Source organism: Tarenaya hassleriana, unplaced genomic scaffold (genome assembly GCF_000463585.1).
Source record: "Tarenaya hassleriana unplaced genomic scaffold, ASM46358v1 Cleome41, whole genome shotgun sequence".
Taxonomy (NCBI): Eukaryota; Viridiplantae; Streptophyta; class Magnoliopsida; order Brassicales; family Cleomaceae; genus Tarenaya; species Tarenaya hassleriana.
The window spans coordinates 798,972-819,827 of NW_010966933.1; the positions used below are offsets into that span (position 1 = coordinate 798,972).

At 35.5% G+C, this 20,856-nt stretch overlaps 4 protein-coding genes across 11 annotated transcripts; 1 reads left to right on the top strand and 3 right to left on the bottom strand.

Annotated features, from left to right (window-relative positions):
- Positions 1-670: 670 nt before the first annotated feature.
- LOC104824862 (apoptotic chromatin condensation inducer in the nucleus-like) lies at positions 671-3,857 on the bottom strand. 3 transcript variants are annotated; one of them, XM_010557046.1, is made up of 6 exons: positions 3,754-3,857; positions 3,395-3,476; positions 2,015-3,203; positions 1,679-1,864; positions 1,427-1,578; positions 671-1,306 (listed from the first exon to the last, which is right to left on the bottom strand). In XM_010557046.1, exons 3-6 carry the CDS (start codon positions 3,183-3,185, stop codon positions 878-880), a joined length of 1,938 nt encoding a protein of 645 aa, XP_010555348.1. In that variant the 5' UTR covers positions 3,186-3,203; positions 3,395-3,476; positions 3,754-3,857; the 3' UTR covers positions 671-877. The 3 variants fall into 3 exon arrangements, with proteins under 3 accessions (XP_010555348.1, XP_010555345.1, XP_010555346.1); XM_010557043.1 differs by having other exon boundaries at positions 3,395-3,857; XM_010557044.1 differs by having other exon boundaries at positions 2,015-3,211; positions 3,395-3,857.
- Positions 3,858-5,328: 1,471 nt separating this feature from the next.
- LOC104824863 (heavy metal-associated isoprenylated plant protein 20) lies at positions 5,329-6,103 on the top strand. Its single transcript, XM_010557047.2, has 2 exons — positions 5,329-5,655; positions 5,757-6,103. Exons 1-2 carry the CDS (start codon positions 5,490-5,492, stop codon positions 6,062-6,064), a joined length of 474 nt encoding a protein of 157 aa, XP_010555349.1. The 5' UTR covers positions 5,329-5,489; the 3' UTR covers positions 6,065-6,103.
- A 134-nt stretch (positions 6,104-6,237) lies between these two features.
- On the bottom strand, positions 6,238-8,871 carry LOC104824864 (photosynthetic NDH subunit of lumenal location 4, chloroplastic). 6 transcript variants are annotated; one of them, XR_773477.2, is made up of 7 exons: positions 8,419-8,871; positions 8,098-8,190; positions 7,470-7,530; positions 7,290-7,358; positions 6,998-7,130; positions 6,521-6,608; positions 6,238-6,436 (listed from the first exon to the last, which is right to left on the bottom strand). XR_773477.2 is itself a non-coding variant. In XM_010557048.2 (5 exons), the coding sequence occupies exons 1-5, from the start codon at positions 8,794-8,796 to the stop codon at positions 7,048-7,050; spliced, it is 684 nt and encodes a 227-aa protein (XP_010555350.1). In that variant the 5' UTR covers positions 8,797-8,871; the 3' UTR covers positions 6,997-7,047. The 6 variants fall into 6 exon arrangements, 1 of the variants encoding a protein (XP_010555350.1); XR_773478.2 differs by having other exon boundaries at positions 6,238-6,429; positions 6,521-6,614; XR_773476.2 differs by having other exon boundaries at positions 6,521-6,614.
- A 6,217-nt stretch (positions 8,872-15,088) lies between these two features.
- LOC104824865 (probable trehalose-phosphate phosphatase H) lies at positions 15,089-17,506 on the bottom strand. The gene is made up of 11 exons (XM_010557049.1): positions 17,439-17,506; positions 17,143-17,321; positions 16,867-17,007; positions 16,697-16,768; positions 16,447-16,593; positions 16,230-16,331; positions 16,039-16,116; positions 15,843-15,912; positions 15,663-15,733; positions 15,460-15,552; positions 15,089-15,308 (listed from the first exon to the last, which is right to left on the bottom strand). Exons 1-11 carry the CDS (start codon positions 17,440-17,442, stop codon positions 15,252-15,254), a joined length of 1,014 nt encoding a protein of 337 aa, XP_010555351.1. The 5' UTR covers positions 17,443-17,506; the 3' UTR covers positions 15,089-15,251.
- Positions 17,507-20,856: the final 3,350 nt, after the last annotated feature.

Below are 20,856 nucleotides of genomic sequence, written 5' to 3' on the forward strand. Positions count from 1 at the left end.
ACACCCGACATGAAGCCACATTGGCCCATATCCCAACCACTCGCCCACACTAGGTTGGGTTACCTAAACTTCCAATACTATTTGTATTGTATTTATATTTATATATATATATATATGTATATATATATATATATTAGGGCATTTAGAAAGGAAAAAAACGTGAAAAAAAAAATCTGATTTTGATTAAAGATAGAAAAAAAAAATTATACCTCACGCCATGACCAGGTCCACCAGTTCACTGCGGTAATGTTAACGTTGAACGTTTTGTCTCCAATGGATACACAATCATCACCTAAGAAAAAATCAAATCAATATATACATATATGGGCAGAGGGAACGGGGTTACATACCCCCATTTTGTAATTAACAATAATTAATTTTTTAATAAATTTTATAAAATTTCAACTTAAATTATAAAATACCCTGTTTTAAAATTAAATCTATCTTACTACTTCTCGGGCTATAAAATTTTTTTGATCCGCCATTGTATGTGCATGTGCATGTGCATGTGTGGGAAGAAGAAGACAGCTGTAGTTTATGTTTTGGTATCAGTTTAGTCGTTCCCATGAAGCGGGAACTCTCTGTTAACGTCGGTGATCCGTCACGATGAAGAAGTTAACTAAAATGTAATTTCCTGATCCGAAACCGACAGATGAACGAAATTCCGACCGACAAAAAAGTTAAAAGGGGCTTTATAAATCAAGAACAAGGCCAAAATCCACTAAATGTCTCTACATAAGAAAACGCATTAGTCAAAGAACTCAGCAGCAGAAAGGTGGGCAAAAACCTAAGGGAACCTGCTAAAGGACATCATCAAACCAGGACATGGCCCAGCCATGGCTACCACCATACACCATCCCTCTACACTCCACTAGTACTACTCGTTAGCAACTTTTCCCCGAGACCCGAGCTTGGCTGTAACTTGATCCTCCGACAAGGGCAGGTAGTATATCCTGGGTGTCGCCTTTGTCTTCCTGAACAGATCGTCCAGTGTCAGGATGGGCGGTTCTTGTTGGTCTGGAACAGGTGGAGGAGGTGGAGGCTGAAGCCGTTCTCTGGCTGGAGTTGGATTGAACAGAGGTGGTGGAGGCGGGAGAGCAGTCGGTGGCTGTGCCTTGGAGCCTTGTGGTTCGGGCTGGGAGGGACCGCCAGCAGCTGGTGTGGCTTGAGGCTGAGGAGGCTCGGCTTTAGCCCTCACTTCTTCCGGGTCCACAAACTCGGCTACCAGAAGGCGTCCCCCGTTAGGCGGCCATTGGAGGTTGTAAACAGCATTCCTAGTCGCCGTGGCCTCTTCAATCGAAGAATACTGCATTACAACATAGTTTAAAGCAGAGGGAAATTGTAATTCAAAGGGTCTGAAGAATTTTTATCGAGTGAAGAACCAAACAACAGAGAATAATTCGAGTTCGAGAAAAGAATGCCTTACTGATACATAGCAATGGGTCTTGATGTGATCCATCCAGAAACTGGCAACATTCCCAGTTTTGCCCAAAAGCTCTTGAACAGCTTTCAGTGTGAAAGGCCTAAGGAAACGATCAATCCTGAGCGAATTTGTGGGCTCCTTTTGAGGAGGAGGAACTGCCCAAATGAAATATGGACATGGATATATTAACGTTATAAACAACCGATAATGAATGGCTCGAATGAATAATGAACAGAGCCTACTCAGATTACTCACCCACACGTTCCTTGGCTCCATCCTCGCTAGTGGATGAATCGGGTATAGAGAAGTTTCGGTTCAAACCCGTAGACTTGGGAGTAGTGAGTACGCCATTAGAGATCCGTACTTCGGGAACTTTCATATTCTCAGAGTTCCATCTGCGCTGTCTCTTAACAGGATCACTATTTCCAACAGCTTCTTGATCTGTTATGAAATGGAAATAGAAGATAATTCACCATTTGTGACACATCAAACACGTTCTCAACGTAGTTTGCGAGATCCTCAATAACCATGTATAGAATCGTGACAGGAAAACAGAATTACTAATGGAAGCAAGAGAAGGAAAAAGTTTACCATTAACAGGAAGCTTTCTTTTCTCAGAAGTCACCACAGGTTGATTCTCACTTTCAGGGAGGTCACCGTTACCAGTAACTGGACCATTCCTCATAACGTCGAAAGGGGTTTCCACTTTAACAGCAGGCACTTCATTTTTCTCAATCTTATTCACCACTTCATCAGAATTATTTGACTCGGTTCCCTTTGTATCCGCCTCCTCCTCATCCATAGAATCATCGCCAGAATCTCTATCTAAATTCAACTTTTCTGAATATCCTGCATCGATATTTTCATTTCCCTTTGTCATATCAGCAGCATTTTCATCATTGCTGTCATCTGTCTTCGGCTCAAGTGGCTCCTCAACAGTACCAAACGATGATGGTTCCACAATCTCTTGTGACTTACTAACACTATGTTCTAATTTGACATCATCAGCAATTACGTTATCCTTCAGTTCGATTTTTTCATTATTTGACACAGAATCAGTAGAAAAACAAACAGATTTTACCGCAACGCCAGTAACAGGTGTGACCTCAGATACCTGGTTGATTGAAGCAGATGTAACATGCAAGTCATCTGTCAGCTTGGCCTTTACACATTCATTCTCTGTCTGAAGCTTAGAATCACCATCATCATCATCCAACCCGGTAATTATTTCCTTACTCTTCGAATCCATGAGAATATCACTAGACAAATCTTCAGCAACTACTTCAGCAGTTTCATCCTTCACATACCCTTCTAGGGTTTCCTGTTGCTTCGCATGAATAGGGGAACTGTCACGAAAACCTACATTTCTAACATCATCAACCTTCTCATTCTGGTCATCATCACCATTTTTAACCAAGTTATCCTCTACTTTAGCTTGCACTGGAGTTGTCTGAAGGGCAGCAGTCTCAACAAAAACTAGTTTTGTCTTGGGAGCTGCAACTGGAGTTGCTTCCCCTGAAACTGGAACAACTACTTCGCCAAGTTTTGGTGTCATTTCCACGCATCGATTGATTTCGTCAGCAGCACAAGGAACTATTTCAGCATTTTCTTTCTCGATACGAAGGGCTTCGTCCAGACGTTTAATCAAATCCACCTTCAAGCCTCCCGTTGTCAATTTCCGTCTTTTCAGCTCTTCTTTCAATTCAGTAACCTTCCACTTATCGATTGGTCGGTTGTCCAAAATGGGATAGGGAGACGACATCTTGGCTTAGGACTGGAACTGAAAACCTCAAGAAATCACACAAACAAAATCTTTCTAAGTGTACGCTATTCTCTAATTCCACATGACACAACAAAAACCAATAGCGGATAAAGCAATGCGATAATCACGAGAATGAAAAATGGGGAGATTTTCCAGCAATCACCAACCAGAATCAATGAAAAAGAGAGAAAAATCGAGAGATGACTTACGGTAGATTCGCCACAGAGCCGGAGAGAGCCTAAATGCCTGCGCTTCTGCAAATGGGTGAACACCGCTGAACAAATTGAAACCCTATAATTCCACGGCAGAAGAAGAAGAACGACCGTTAGAGAAAATGACCGCCAAGACAAGATAATGATCAAAACCCACCGCGCAAAATTGAAAATTTCTGCTAATTTCCCACTCAAATCAGACGGAAAACACCCATTCTTGTAAATTCAGATTCGATACTGTAATTTCTACCGAGGAGATGAACGTAAAAAAGTAAGAACGAAAACAGAAGAAATGGAGCGAAGAGAGACGCGAAATGTCTACAAAATTCTAACGAAGATGAACAGATAAACCGGACATTGGGAATTTTCTATCCGACGAAAATTTTTTTATTAGGGAATTTAGGAGGAAGATGAGGCCATTTCTAGGGTTCCCTCGGTGTCGGGTGCTCGATAATCGAAATCCGTGAAGGACTTGAAGGATTGTAAGCGAAATACGACCATTTTCACTGAAATACCGAAGCTACCCTTGTTTGACGCACACTTGGCAAGCGACTAGCTCCCTTACGGCGTCGTTTAACGGAAGATACTAAACCCCTTTTTCCTTCAAACGCTGCGGTTTGGCGTCCAGAAAATAAACCGAGCCCCCATATTCCATATAAATATCGAAGAACACCCAATACTTTTTCGAAATTACGGTTCCCCCCCCCCCACGAGCAAAGAGCCTTTCTACTTATCAAATGTCGTATATAACCTTTTTTTTTATATAATATATAACCTTTTTTATTAAAATGTTTTCACTAGGCCTTTTTCTGAACCAATTAAATTTTAATTTCGTTAAATTTGTTTGATATTTTATTTAAAAATATATCCCAAACCCATCATCTGTCCTTTCTGTGAATAGATTTGGTATTCGAGTTGAAAAAAAATTGGATTCTTTTGCATAAACAAATTAAAGATATCGAAATACTCCGAATAATTTATATTCATATCAATTATTGCCAGATACTATATGACTACCACGGTACCACCAATACATGCGCATGTCCGTGTATACCACGCGCCACCGAAGCGCGTGGGAAATAGCCAGAGCGGCGCACCGTGTCTCCTACCAGCTGACCCAGCGAACCTTAAGAAATGAAACAGCTCAGAGACACACACATACATCTCCAATCAAAGAGACAACCCCACATACCAACACCGTCGGATCTCTGCCACGTGTACAGATGGAACGGCTAGATATCGATCTCTCCCTTCAAACGTGTGAAGCTGTTCGTGTGAACGTTCTATATAAAATGTTGGTCCACTATATATAGTTTATTTTAGAAATTGTTGTGAAATTATTTACTTAATTTGATTATTGCTCGTTATAGTGAACCGACGACAGGCGTTTCACGACAAAAGATAATGGATTGACGATAAATATATAAATATTCAAATATTTGTGTAACGGCAAATTGGTGTCTCTCACCATCACCTTCTTCGAGTCTTCTTGGGAATGAACAAGGGAATTTAATAACTTATAAAACTGATTTTCCATGATTTTATAATTTTTTGAAACAATTGAATGGTATGGTATTAATTAGCGTCGATAGACTTTTCCTTTTATATATATTATATAATATTACATGCAAAACCTAGTTGAAAATGTAACCATCATATGAATTATAAGTTAATTATATAATATTACGAAATCGGTCCGTAGTGTATATACGTTACTTCAATCTTAAGGTCCTTCCGCGATATAACAAAGACTTACCCACTAAGCTCATAAAAAGAAAGTTTTTTTTCCATATTTTTTTTGTTAGAAAAAGCCCCACAATAATGTACTTCAATAATATATATATATAATGTACTTCAATAATATATATATATATATATATTTTAATCAATGAGACAACATGCCTATATAAGTAGATGGAGACAATCCACTCCTTGCAAACAACCCAGAGCTAAGCAAAGACAGCATACACAATAAGCACTTACAGAGAGAGAGAGAGAGAGAGAGAGAGAGAGAGAGAGAGAGAGAGAGAGAGATTATCCTCATTGTATAACACATATACACACTGTGTGGAAAATAAAAAAGGATTCAGGAATGGGGTTTGGAGGAACAATGGAGTATTTGTCAGAGCTGATAAATGGAGGAAGGCATAAACATGGCAAGAAGAAGAAGAAGCAGTTTCAGACAGTGGAGCTCAAGGTTCGAATGGACTGTGACGGCTGTGTCCTCAAAGTCAAGAACGCCCTCTCCTCTTTAAGTGGTAACATATCATCTTCGTGTGTATATATATATATATGTATATAACATGCAAAAAACGGGCATACGATCTTATTTTATAATCTTTTTATATGTTTGATAAAGGAGTGAAAACGGTGGAGATAAACAGGAAGCAGCACAAGGTGACGGTGACGGGTTACGTGGATGCCAGCAAGGTGTTGAAGAAGGCGAAGGGGACTGGGAAGAAGGCCGAGATATGGCCGTACGTCCCGTACAACCTGGTGGCTCGACCGTACGTAGCCGGCGCTTACGACAAGAAGGCGCCTCCGGGCTATGTCAGAAGAGTTGACCCCCCTGTCTCGACAGGGACAATGACCATTCACCACGACGATGACCCTTCTTATGTCTCTCTGTTCAGCGATGATAACCCTAATGCATGCTCTATTATGTAACCATATATTTCTATATAGGATTCAGGAATTACATACATATGTCTTTTTCTTTTGGTTGAATATAATAAATATAGTTTGCTAAATTCGATCTGATTATTGATAGATATTATGGCTAATCCAATAACTTAAGCCATAAGGAACAGAATCTTGAGTTGGGACTGGATTTGCTTCAATCTGGTAAAAACGCAAGCTTTTATTACACAACAGTTGGACTTAAAGATCAATTCTTCATCATTACAGTATTATCTCCATATATACACCATAAATGCATAACCTATGAATCATTACAGTGTTATCACCATGATCTGTTCTTCAGATACTCGATCTTTGAAGCAGTTTCACTGGAACCCAGAAGCAGTTTCCTCCTGAAAACTATAAAATGAAGTTTTTTTTTTTTTTTCAAACTGAACTGATAATATGAGGTTCGGCTAGTGTTGATGCAAGCAAAATACCAACCCACAGGACAGGATGATGCAAAACCATACTGAGATGATTCTTGATTATGTCAGAGATACTCTGATGACAAGCACGTCGTTGTTTCTTCCTGTTTCTGTACATATTGCCATCACTTACTATGAAGGAATCTGACCTAACATGCGGTTATACATGTAAAGCTAATACTTCTGAATCATCTCACCGTGTGAAATACATGATTTCACAAGTGATAAAGGAGGAAAACCACTCAAAGATCTTATAATAACACTATATGCATGTAGCTTCTGCGTAGTTTAGACAGATTATGCGTATTTTGATTGTTGGGCACTCAACCAGTGGATAATCAGGCATTCATCCAACAATTTTGAAGTAAACCAAGTGAACAGAGAAGCACCCAGTTCACGAATAAGCATGAAATCTTATTTCTTTTAGAGATACGGATGTTTCATTAGGCAAAATATCAAGAAAATGTCGATTCAAGATGGTCAGCTGATTCACCTGATATACATATGGTGATCTCCTTTGCTGAATGAAGTTGGTGACCGATTTCATCTTGTATTGCTTCCAGCATATATTTCAACAAATTTGATATCATAGAGCAGAGTTGCATTCGCAGGTATGTTACAGTCACCTGCATAAAAAAAAAACAATTTGACAGACAATCAATCGAAAAGTTCAAGATTGTTTAACCAGGAAAGAAGTGTTTAGAATCAACAATTATATATTGCCATGAGCACAGAGCAAGAAGAGCGCCACAAGTGAAGAGATCAAAGGAGTTATGGAAACTAACCCGAAAAGCATCCAGCAGGCTCTGGTCCATACGCTAGATGAGGCGGAATTTGAAGCTTCCGTTTTCCACCTGTACGCACACACACGTGCGGTCATGTCGATATTTCCAGCCTGATAAACGTGGTGGATGGAAAAAGATGTCCACAAAAGAAAATTACGGTAAATAGATACAAAAACTTGCCTATCCGCATTGGGGGTACTCCTTCACCCCCAAGAATCCCCTGGTCCAAACCCCTAATAACCTGATCATCTTGAAGAACAAGAGTAAGAGGCATGTCTTTTGTGGGAATTTGAAGTTTTTCTTGCTTACTCCTAATGGAACGCAAAGAATTTTACTACATTGAATATGTCAGGTCATAACCAGCACCTAAAGGTCAAAACTTTCAGCTTCATCATTTGATTCACAAGACAACCCCTCTCCCACGAGTTCATCTCTCCACAGAATTGCAGAGGCAATGACAACTTTGAGTAGTTCAACCGAGGATACTAAGGAAATTGAGAAGTAATTTCAGGCTAACAAACTAGTTTGTATGTTCTAAATCACCGTTTTCTCGTCACATAAAAGCTTTTTACCCAAGAAACAAATCAGTTCATCGGCTTAGCAATCCACCTAAATCTCTGAATCCAACACACCACAGCACATTTACTGGATCCATGCCCAACTTTCTTTAACATAAGTATCAGTTTCTTCTAAACATGAAAAGACAATAACCCAGAAAGCATTGCAAGACAATGTTCCATCCACATCAAGATGCATATACAGATACAGAACATGGAAAAGATCATAGTGAAGCACATCGCTTTAATACCTTGCCGACTCCAATACGCATAGTAAGGGGTCTAGCACGTTTATAGCTACTGTCAAACAATGTCCCATCTGCAAACCTTGCTGTGTAATGAACCTGTCCACCCAAAATTTCCCAAATGTACAATAAGAATCCACAAGTCGAACACTTCACACAATCACCACACAGAGCAAACATATTATAGAAATGGGCATATGGAAATATGAAGGATTTCAGTCAAACTCGGCTCGAAAAACGGATGAAATGGGTGGGGATACGATCAAAGTGAAACCCTGAATAGCAAAATTTAGTGAAATTTGACAAAAGGGTATTCAGGGAAGATACATTGATGAGTTGTCCACGCGGAGCCTCGTCGCCGGAGCCGACGGAGATGTCGCAGAAGCCGAGGCCGGATCGAGCGTAGCTGTACTCGCAGAGAGGGTCTCCGGTGGTGGCGTAGTACTCGATTCGAGTCGCGTCCGCGTCGAGCGGCGTCAGAGCGAGAATCGAAGCGGCAAGAAAGGAAATGCCCATGCTGGAAACGCGTTTCTTAGCGGCTGGGATCGCGAATTTCGGCGAGCAATTGGAGGAAGAAGAACAGAGACATGAGAGTGACGTGGAAGGAGAAGAAGAAGAAGAGGGTCTAGAGGGAGTGATGGGTCGGTCGGTGCGTATATTAGGAGATGATGATGATGATGTAAGGGTTAAAGCAGAAATCGCCATTGTTGCGCTCTTCCCTTATCTGATTACCGGAGCTATGTGAAGGGAACTCCTGCTTTCCATTACGGATAATGGAGGGAGACCTACCAGCCACCAGTTGTTATCGTTGTTCATAAAAAAAATCGAATAAAAAACCCTAAATTTGAAAAATTAATAACGTTCTAAAAACTTTATCCAAAATTTGTTCAGTGTTTTTTTTGGGATTTACCCAAAAAACTTTATCCAAAAATATTTAAATCTCTAAATTAATATATATATACACACACACACACAATCGAAACACACAACTATAACTTTCACTTGTCGAAATTTCTTCCTTTTCGGATAGGATGAAGTCGCACCAAATTGAATTGAATGCTAAATTTAATTCCATTGTTATACACCACTTGAATTAATAATTTCTTTGTAATGTTTATAAGATTTTAACTAAAATTATTACGTGCCCCCATGATAAATTATTTTTATTATACAATACAATTAAGTTTGCCCTCATTTACAATATTTTCTAGGTCCGTTACTTGAGCATTGGGCCAATACTCATTTTTCATTTGATACAACGGGCTTTAGAAAATTGGGCTCACTCTCAAATATATTACATTAGATTCATTGTTATTTAAATTACAGGCCCAGTATATAATAAAACATGAAATAATAAAAAAAAATTATAACCCACGATGGCAAGGACAAATAAAATAATAAATGCAAAAACATACATAATGGGATGAGATTTTTTTAAAAAAAGGCTCAATATCTTAGGATATACTTATAGACTCGAGGAATTAGCACGTGTTTTGGTTCTATCACTTCCTCAACAGTTGGCACTTGGCAGTATCATTATATTAAACATCTCCTCTGTATTTTGCTAAATTCCATATATATTTACGTAAATGTAAAATACAACTACTTTCCTTAATCATGCCCATTCAAAGACGTACCATATTATATATATTTTTTATAATCGGGTGTTCTGAATCGAAATTTAAACTAATTTCAGAGTTGAAAATAAATTATGTGATTAGAATTACGTTTTACTTTCTAACTTAAACTCAAATTCGAGACGGGACAGATACTTTGCATCCCATTTTACCGGTTGAGTTACTTAAATTGGTATATGATAGCATTATACGTACATCATACTATACGAATGTGTGAATTTCCATGCGAAAAAGTTTTTTCTCCAAGGGGCAGGCATCCGATAATTCATTACAAAGAGTGAAGGACGTAGAGATGTGAATAAGGAAATTTATAAAGCGGTCCACTTATTTTTGCAGGACAATGTGGACCGCATTCAAATTCTAGGACAATATATTATTCTCGATTTCAATGGTGTCCATGGCTTAGCCATCATTGATATTCACCTTTTTTTTTATATAAAGCTAATTAACTAGCTCAGCATCTCTTATATGATATGCAATTTTCACTTTTCAGTGGTCATATCACAAAATTGAAAATAAAATTAAATGAGCACGAATTATGGATCTCATTAATAATGCCCAATGTAATAAGAAAGAAAATAATCGTATACATATAACCATTCATCTACCAACTTTCGTAATGTATACAATTTCACATCCCTCTCTTGTTTTGTTTATTTAAATTGTTTTTTGTACTCTCTCATGCAAAAGTCCACGCATGAGAAATCCCATCTTTCTCTGTTCCTTTTTTTTGTTATGAATAAAACAAATTTTCTCTATTGTCGAATATATAAATGCTTAATCCAAACCCATCGTCCGTTTATTTTTATTTTTTACCATTTTTTTATTTTTTGGAATTTGTCAGAGGATTCTTGAGCAAATTGAGATGGGCAATCCCTCGTTTGCTCCAAATAATGAGAGCATCTGAGTCACATGGATCCACATGTGACCAAAGACTTTGGAACGTCTCACCAATGAACAGTACACATACATATGTACACACGCGCGTACACAGATATTGTGTCCGAATTGTATATAGGCAAGTGCTCGCGTGTCCGAAAGTTGAGGAAACACGTGTCGCAAAAGCATTCAAGCAATACCTGAAATAATGGGAACTATTCCCTGGTCTTTTACTATCCAATTATATGATGAATGCATGAACAGAAGAGAAAAGAAGGCTATATGATAATCAAATTTGGTGGACTGACTGATTCTATTATTTACCCACCAGTACCTAGGTTTTAATATAATATAATCCAAGAGTTCAATAATACAAGCTAGGAGATGCAGCCTTTGTTACCCACATGGAGGGCTTAATTAATGAGAAATTTCCATTAATTAAATGAACTCAAATTTCAGATTTGGACGTTATGAATCTTGATTGGTTCCGAGGTTCTTGGGTTGGTCGGAACACGCATAAACAACGCAAACATAATTGAAGCAAGTCCGAACACGTATCTTATAGAGTTTATTAGGCATTGGATTCGAGTTCCATTTTGTCTTTTTTTATTTAGTTTTTCTAATATTAAATCATCGGTTCATGCATGCATGCATGGTCCGAAATTAAATGCTAATAATGCAAACGTAAGTCGGTCGAAAGGGTGTCTTTACATTTACTTTACATTCGATATATGTTTGGTAAGTAATCTTGATTGGCTCCAATAAGCAAATATTTAGGGTTGGCTTTCATCAAAAAAAAAATATTTAGGGTTGGCCAAAAAAAAAACATTTAAAGGTACGGTGATTAATTCACAATATAATATTTGTATTTTTTTATTTAGATCATTTATAGATACATTTTAAATGTGAATATAGTTATATGTTATTCATTTCTATTTAATTTAATCTCGTTGGCCAGTAATTGGGGCGGGGGAGTGAAATTTAAAAGAAAAAGTGCGAGAAAACGAATTAAAGAGCAATTCACCTTTACAATGTTTTGTTTTGTTCGTACTCGCTTCTTTTTTTGGTGGATTACAACTCTTCACTCTCTCATCTTGGTTGTTCAGATTCTCCTGTTAATTATATAATATTACTAAAGTGACATATATATTTAATTAATAATATTATTCACTTTAATTGAAAACCCTAACCAAAAAAAAAGTTGTACCAACTGTTGTTCTATTAGATTCCAACACGAGAGACAATGATGGAGAACAAAACAAATATATTCTCATGTGTATATAGTCATGATCAATTTCCATATCATGTCTATGTTAAGGCCGAAAGACTATTTAAACATGAACAAAATTATATTTAATTATTTAAGATTGGTTGGTTGAATTAATAAGGAATAGGACAAAACTCATTTTCAATCCGGATTCGTGTCTGTATTTGAGGAGAAGTATTCACTTAAATTTTTCCAATCATCTGGAAAATATAATTGGATAAAAAATACTGTTAATTTTCGAATTATAAAAAAAAAAAATACTCAGCGTTCACGAAAATCACGCCTAGCTCTAGGGTTACGTTTGTGTTATTCATGTACTGCAACATAAAGTCTGATGATTTCGATTATAACAAAATCCCAAAAAGAAAAACATATATAGGCTACCGAAAGGCAATTGAATTATTAAGATCCTGTGGTTAGACGTGTCGAAAATGGTAAATATAAATAATAGATATTGGCAGGATTTTTTACGATTTCTACGACCAATGACATTGAAATTTCCTTGTTTCAAGAACTTGGGAATACCCCCAAAACTTAGGCTATGTAAAAACATATAGTCAAATCATATAACTTGCCATTTAAAATATCTCTAACATAAACTAATACCCACTTGCATATACCCACTTGCATGTTCACATTTTCGTGTGCATTTAAAATATCTCTAATAACTTGCCATTTAAAATATCTCTAACATAAACATATAGTCAAATCTTTTTAATGATCTCCTTGTGGCATGTCGGAGAAATGGGCGTATTAACATCTGCGGTTCGTTGGAAAGTAGACAACTAATAACGTGCCCTAACAATCAAACTAATCAAATCATTAACAAAGTATTTTTTTCCCTCAATAATTGCGACTTATGGGTGACAAATTTGACTCTGTGGCGGCTAATACCAAATAGTCAATCAAGTTGGTCCATTCTACATGCATGCTAATTGAATAGATTTTTTTTTATTGTCCATGTTTTTCTTAATTTACAACTAATCCATAACGTATTCGAAAATTAGATCTATTACATTTATCATTATAAATCATAACATCCAACAAGTTACAAAATCAAGATAATTCACCACCAATCAGTTATTCCGGGATCGCTACTGCTGATATATATTATATATATATATATATTGGGATTATTTAATATAGAGGAAAAAGGCATCTTCTTGTACTCTTTTATTTTATAAGTGAAATATCGAATTGTTCACATGGGGCCGAGTTCCGACAAAAGGCAAAGTTAAATAATCAGCGTTTACTACGGTTTTAATTTCGGTCTATTTGGTTATGCAGACATGTAATGTAACCATGGACCTGGTGACAGTTAAGACTTTGACCATTAATTAATTTCTATGTATGTTTTCTCAGCTTAATTAGCGGTTAAATTGGAGCTTTAATATAACAAAAAGACTATACAATGTGCTGATTAGCCTATACCACATTCTGTATATACATATTAGATTTATTGTGCTCAAAAAATATTTCGTAGATTGCATACAAGGCAACGGATTGTTCCACATTATACATGAAATTTATTTAATTTGTATTTGCTACGTTAGCTACAACTATTTGAGATACGTTCCACGTTAAAACACACGATCAAAAGTAGTATTTTATTTGTTAACCAATTCTATATACACAATACACAAACTATCATATACACAAAATGAATCAAATGTACAAAACTTGGAGAATATATTAGCTCTTACCACAACAGTTAGAACTTTTTTTTTTTATAATCTGAAAGTTCACTGGATCTTTAGTCCGACTATATCTCCCACAGAACCGAAAAAATCCAGGTGAATAACTCTCCCCACGCTTGGGTTTGAACCAGGGTCAGAACATGCTCTCACCACTGGGCCACCCAAACTTGGGTATATCAGTACACATAAACATAGACATATATATACATACATACATATGTGTGTGAAGTTGTATTGTCAGACAGATTCCCTTTCGATGCTTATTTTTTTCCTTGGGATACCTAATAGTAGAAAGACAATGCCAAGAAAGATTCCATCGAACATATATATATATATATATATATATTGCAACAAATGCAGCATTGGTGATGGTGTTCATAGCCATTGCGTTTTCTGTAATTATTAATGTAAATGTGCCTAATTAAATACCGCTAATACCATGTAATAACAAAGCTAATAATGTCACTGCCAATACAACTTTGAAAATTGTACAACTAATTTTGAATATTCAATGTCACTCCAATTCTCTAGAAATATGTTTTTTTTAATACAAGTTTGCAAAATTTGCAATTAATTTATCTTTTATATATATATATATATATTGCATTACTCGTTAGTGATATTCTAGCAGCTCATCATCGAGGATGTACACTTCACATCGTGATTAACTGCTTAATTAATTAGTTAATTAAACAATGATTAAGATTAGATGTCACTTTTTAAGTTCGTGGATTCTGTACTTGCACTGATGCATGAGTATCTCTTATTGATAAAATATGATAATACATACATACATATATACAAATTATATACATGGTAAACTTAATATATATATATATATATATATATATATATATATATAATTAAGCATCTAATAATTAAGTTATGTTGTATTGAAATTCGAAAGCATTGGTTATTGAGTTTAAAATAAACCCCGATCATCTGTTGGCTCTGTTTGATGGCCTCCAACGCATGTTTTTTTTTTTTTGATAACCGGTTAATCCTAGGTTCAAAGGCCCAGACTAATCTCGACCCACACGCACAACCGGTACCACACGTGTGGGATGTGAGACACCCGAAGGTGATCGGAGGGGAAATCTCCATACTCTGGGTGTTGAACCCACGAGCTCTTGTTCAGGAAGTGGACTCTCAAACCAACTGAGTTGGGGGAGATCCCCCTCCAACGCATGTTATCTTCTCGCCGAATATTCCATCGGTTTTTTTTTTGTTAGAGAAAAGGAAGCGAATCTGAGTTGAGTGTATGTATTTGTGTGTGTATATACACACACACACCGTATTTTGTATATGTTTCGTATGTAGAAACAAGACAGACCTCGAGACTTTTGTCAGTCCGACATATATACATATTAAATTAAACCCACATGATACTTGTAGTTTGGTAACAGAGAGATACAAAATGCCCATCGATGGACAGAGATATACGTTATAACGTGTGTGTGTGTATATATATATAGCTTTCCTTGAAATAAGATTTCATGATTATGTACATATTTATGCAGACAAGCATAAAATTCTTATGTAGAAATAAGGACTCAAATCACGAGTTCAATTTGATTTTCTCCCTAGTTTGTTACACTTTCTTTACATTTTCTTTTTTCACAATCACGTTCGAATCTATATAAGCACTCAGATAAGAGTCTCTTGTACGGACAGCAGTCTTCATGCCCCGCATCTCAGTTGATTCCATTCTACTAAGCGTTGCAAAAAATCCATAACCTGTTACAGAATAAAAGAATATATACAAGTTTATCAACTTGATAACATTATATATCTTCGCACTATATTGTACATGTCTATGACATATATATACGTTCATGTGTGTGTGTGTGTATATATATGGAAAGAGAGAGAGAGAGAGAGAGATTGCCTCATCGGGTTCTTGCAGAGAATAAGCAGCATTGGTCTCCTTTGGAAATTTGGAGACAAGAATGCCAAGACCTAGCCCTTTTTCTCTCAATACCTGCAACATCGATCATAACGCACACACATATATAGATTTATTGATATAAACATATATGCTGTAATGTATTCATGATTATATGTAGAGATATATGGTATATGGAATTATACCCTAAATGCATCTTCGTCCGTACGGTCATCTCCAATATAGAGGGGGAAAACGTCTGCACAGTTGGCAAATCCTGCGTATAATCCAATTCAAACTATTCAACATAAAGTGAAAATAATCATATCAAACACTGTTACGTGTTCTCTCATTAAATAAATATATTTTTTTGCATAGTTTTATACCGAGTGACTCCAACAGGAACTCCAGCGCTTTGCCTTTGTCCCATTTGATGATTGGACGAATCTCCAATACCTGTTTTAAAACCCCAATAATTAATAAACTTAAACATTAATTAATTAATTAAATGCATGATTGATTAACTAATCATTAAAACCAAAATTACTCTAAGCTTTTAATTAATTAGATATATCTCCTAACCTTTCTCCCTTGAGTGAGCCGGAGCTTAGGGTAGTCCTTCAAGACTGACCGGACTTGCTGAGCCAACTCATTCCACATCTGTAAATCGCATAATCTAAATGGTTATATATATACATATTAACGTGTATATGTATATATATATATATATGTGTGTGTGAATTAACAAAATATAATAGAAGATATAATCATACATTTTCGTCGACGCATCGGAAGTGCACAGAGACGCAGAATTTGTTGTTCTCGACCTTGGATCCGGGAGTCGATTTCGTTTTCTCGACCAATTGTTTGTAAACCTGAAAACAAAAAGGATGAATTATTTTTTAGCTTATAGTGACACTTAATTCAAAAATATATGCCATTACCAAAATCATTGGAAAAAATGGATATATTAAAAGATTGAACATTAACCTCGTCGATCATCGGGAGGAACTCGGTTGCGGGTTGGCAGAGAAGGGATTCATTGTTCATGCATTCGGATTCTTTCTCTGGCCCTTTGATGTCCATGCCGTGACTTCCGGCGTAGTACAACTCGGTCAATTTCACAAAATTATAAACCTGCGGATTTAGTTTCAGATTGGATTAAACAGATTATATATATAGATTTAAGTATATAACAATTAATCGAAATTAATATTATATTAACAGTGAGTAAATGTACCTTCTCCCTGCATCTACCGCTCACTATGGCCGTAGGAAAGCATTTCGCAAGATTCCTCACCGTTCTTCTCATCTGAAAAAAAAAAAAACATTTTCGGACAAAAGCTCGTTATATTTCAGAAAAAAAAAAAGAATATTTAAGAAGAAAAAGAAAGAGATGAAGAAGTTGACCTTCTTGGACATGAAAGCTCGATCAGGATCATCGACAATGGGAGACAGAGTTCCGTCGTAATCAAGAAACATCACGATCTGCTTTCCGTCCGAAGCTTGGATTATCTCTTCAAACGTGTCCAAAGCTGATGGATGTTCTGTCTGCAATTCATTCCCAATTTTTTTTTTCTCTCTTTTAACACAAACCCAGATTTTTTTTTTTAAATGGAAGATAGAATTCAACAAGTATATATATATATATATATATATATATGTGTGTGCGTGTGTGTATAGTACCATCCAAGAACACTGCTTTGCAAAGGATTTGAGATGGGTTGGAGAAGAATCTCTCATGGAACCGACCCAAGAACTGATTAAACCTCCGCAGTTGATCTGGAGATCTTGAAGAATCTCCTTATCCGTTATAAGTCCCTTCTTCCCCACCACCAATTTGCCATTGTCTTCGATAAATCTCACTACCAAAGGAATAGAGAGAAGAATCAGGGAAGAATTAATATATATAAACAGTTGAAACCTGAGGATCGACGTGGACATGGCGATGAACACATTTTAATCGAAAAGACACTACTCACCCATTTCAGGGAACAAAGACAGAGCAGAGAAGAGAGAGAACAGTTCTGTTTCTAAGATTGAAGAGAGAGAGAGAGGATGATCTGTGTTGGAGAGACAGGGGTCGAGGTTGGTCCGAATTTATAGCTGCAAAATGACCTTTTTTTTTACCCCCGAATTCAAAAAAAAAAAATTGAAAACCCAGATACTGTGGGTTGTTTTTGGGAGACGTGGGACCCAGAAAGGGTCCTACATGTGGGTCCCGCTTCAGATCGGAGAGGCTCCTCAGGAATTGCCACGTAGCTTCCTCCCCCACTTTTCAGCCATGCTGCAGCTGTATAAAATTATTATTATTTTTTGTCAGCAATAATTTCTTTAAAACCTCTTGATTTCTTTATTTTAATTATATTTTTGGTGATGCCGACTCGAACTGTGTTTGTGGAAAACACTTTATTTCAATTATCTTGCTCGAGAGGTTGACAAAAAAACTATAATACGAATTTATTTTCTCCAAATACATATACACACAGATATAAATTTACAATTTTTCTCTCTGTTAACTTGTCTGTGTAACATGGCAAATTGTATAGAATTACACATGCATGTGGTAGAAAAGAACACCGTCAACATCTATAATGTATGGTAATTCTCAAAGCTTACCAACCGTAAAACGATATAAGCATCAGCCAATCATAATTCATAATAAGCATTTTTGGATAATACGACAAAAGGAATCTTAGAACTACATCGAAGCCAGGCAAGAACACAACTCATTGAACACATGTTCCAGTTTATTATGTGCCGCGTTGCCAAGTCGTTCACCATTGCAGTTGTAGCCGCCACGTGGCTGATATATGCATGTATCCAATCGTGTAGTTCACATTTTTTATTTTTAGTGTAATTCGGTTTTTTATAATGTATATAATTCATGAATGCTTATAGCGTTGGTATTTATTGGGTACCAGAAGAAGAAGAAAGATACGTAGGGGGCATTTGTTATAAGAGTATTTGTGCATGACTTTGAATACAATATATACCATATGACATAGTATTTGAAATATTTTGACGATCCAACATTTTAGTTACATTTTTATTAAATGTCTGAGGAGAAGTTTATTTAGTTATAGGATAGAATTATACGAGGTATAGCTTCAGGTGCATGCACGCACTAACATATATGAGAATATTTTCTTTAAGAGTTCTAGAGAATATGAATAGATTTCTCAAAAGAAAGAGAAGAGAATTTAATTGACCGATGGAATCGCAATAATGTTATAAGCTATTGGCGGGTTCGGATCTCGAATTAAATAAGCTCTATATCATATATTTTTATTACTACTGTATGCTACGTACGAAATATTATTAATACTGTTATTATGTGATATTTAGTTTTTTAATTTTTTTTTATAACGGAAGACCCCTAGTTATTATGACTAGGTAAACCCCGTGTGCAACCTTTGTATATGGATCATATAAATCCAGAAATTACCTCTCTCCCCACCGGTCAGGAATCGAACACTCAACCTCAATGTGTTACCTCCTATCCCAATTTTGACCACTCGTCCACGATCTGTTGGGTTTTATTTTCTTAATTTGATCGTAGCACTTTTTTCGTTCTTATTTCGTGTGGTATTTATATGTTTCTTCACAACAACCAAACTTTATACAATATCGCAAATTCCGAAGAATATAGCACGTTTATAAATGAATTTTTATTATTGTATAAAAACACACAAATTTTGATTTTTTTTGGTATAAATCCACACAAGTTTATATAAAAATATACAAATTTTGAATTTTTTTGCATACAACCATACAAAAACCAATTGAGTTTAATGTTTTTATTGATTTACATGAAAAATCTTAAAGTTCATGTATTTTAATAGAAAATTAGAAATTTATATATTTATTTACTAAATTTATAAATTTTATATTTTTTTGGTGACATATGTATGAATTACGATAAGCATGCATACATGGAATTAATGGCGATCAATTTTTCTTTTAATTAATGATTCGTTTAATCTCTCTCTCTCTCTCTCTCTCTTGTTTGCAAACGTCACCAAACAACAGTAAGCCAGCCCTAATCTAATCAAAATCTTTCCACATGCAGATGCTCTCGTCAAATTAATTACTGGTTTCCTATAATTAAATGATTTCGCCTATTATTAATTATTTCTTTATTAATTCGTGAAAGTATCCGATTCAATATTTTATTCTGTTTTTCAATTGATGCATGTAATGTAAATTGCCCGCCACCCGTATTCCTCGCCCGAAACTCCGCTTCTTTAATTTCTATAATTTGTTTTGCCATTTCGTTTTAATTAGGAATTAAATAAGGTAATTCGGTTTACCAGAAATCATCTATTTTTTAATTTGAGATAGGGTTTTTCTTTTTGCATCTACATTTTTTTATTCTCTTCTAGGTTTCTAGTTTCAAAACATATGAATTCTTCATGAATATGGTGATTCAAATTACGACAATATTGGCATTAACATTAATGAAGTTGATACTTGATATTTTAGTTGTTATATTTGTATGTGTACGGGCTATATGTACATCTTACGGCAAGACTAATACAACCATCATGTGGACCGGATGTTGTCATCGGTACAAATGTGGCATATCCAATGTTCCACCCCATTTGGCTGTTATACATATATATATATATATGACAAAAATAGTTCTAATATTAAAAAAATTTAAAGACGTACGTATGTGCATGTATATGTGTACACATACATGCATGGGTGGACCTACACATATATGAGTGGGGGGCACTTGCCCCATCTACATTTTAAAAAATAATAATAATTCTTATAATTTTTATTTAAATTGTAATAATGCTCCCACTAAAATTTAAGTGGTGCCCCCTCTATTTTTTTACTCTAAATCTTATTTTCAATTTTTTTCTTCTACCAATTTCACATTTTCCTTCATTTTTTAAAATTTTTTCCAACTCCAAAATTCTATTTAATCTTTGATAAAAAAATTATAAATTCATATAATCAAATCCAAAAAACTAAAAAGTAACAAAAAATAGGTAAGTATTATGAATTTTATTTTAAATATTTTTTATGTTTTATTCATTTGTTTTTATATTTTTATCATATTAATAAATTTATTTTTATATAAATCTCATGTTTGATTTAACCAATTGATAAATTTCTCAAAAAAAAGTTATAGGTTAAAAAATTTAATGATCTATTTGACGAGATAAATTCAAAATTGTTCATTTATATAGTAGTTTTGAGTCTTAACATTAATTACGCGAGTTTAACATGTCAAATTTGGTGAAATTGGTTGGATTTTATTCCGATAAATTCAGTTCTTCAGAGTAAATATCTCTTCAACATGAACTCAATATCTACATCAGCAATTTGATGGAAGATGATAAATTTTCAAATTTGACTAATCTTGCAGATCTTATTGGTTGAAAC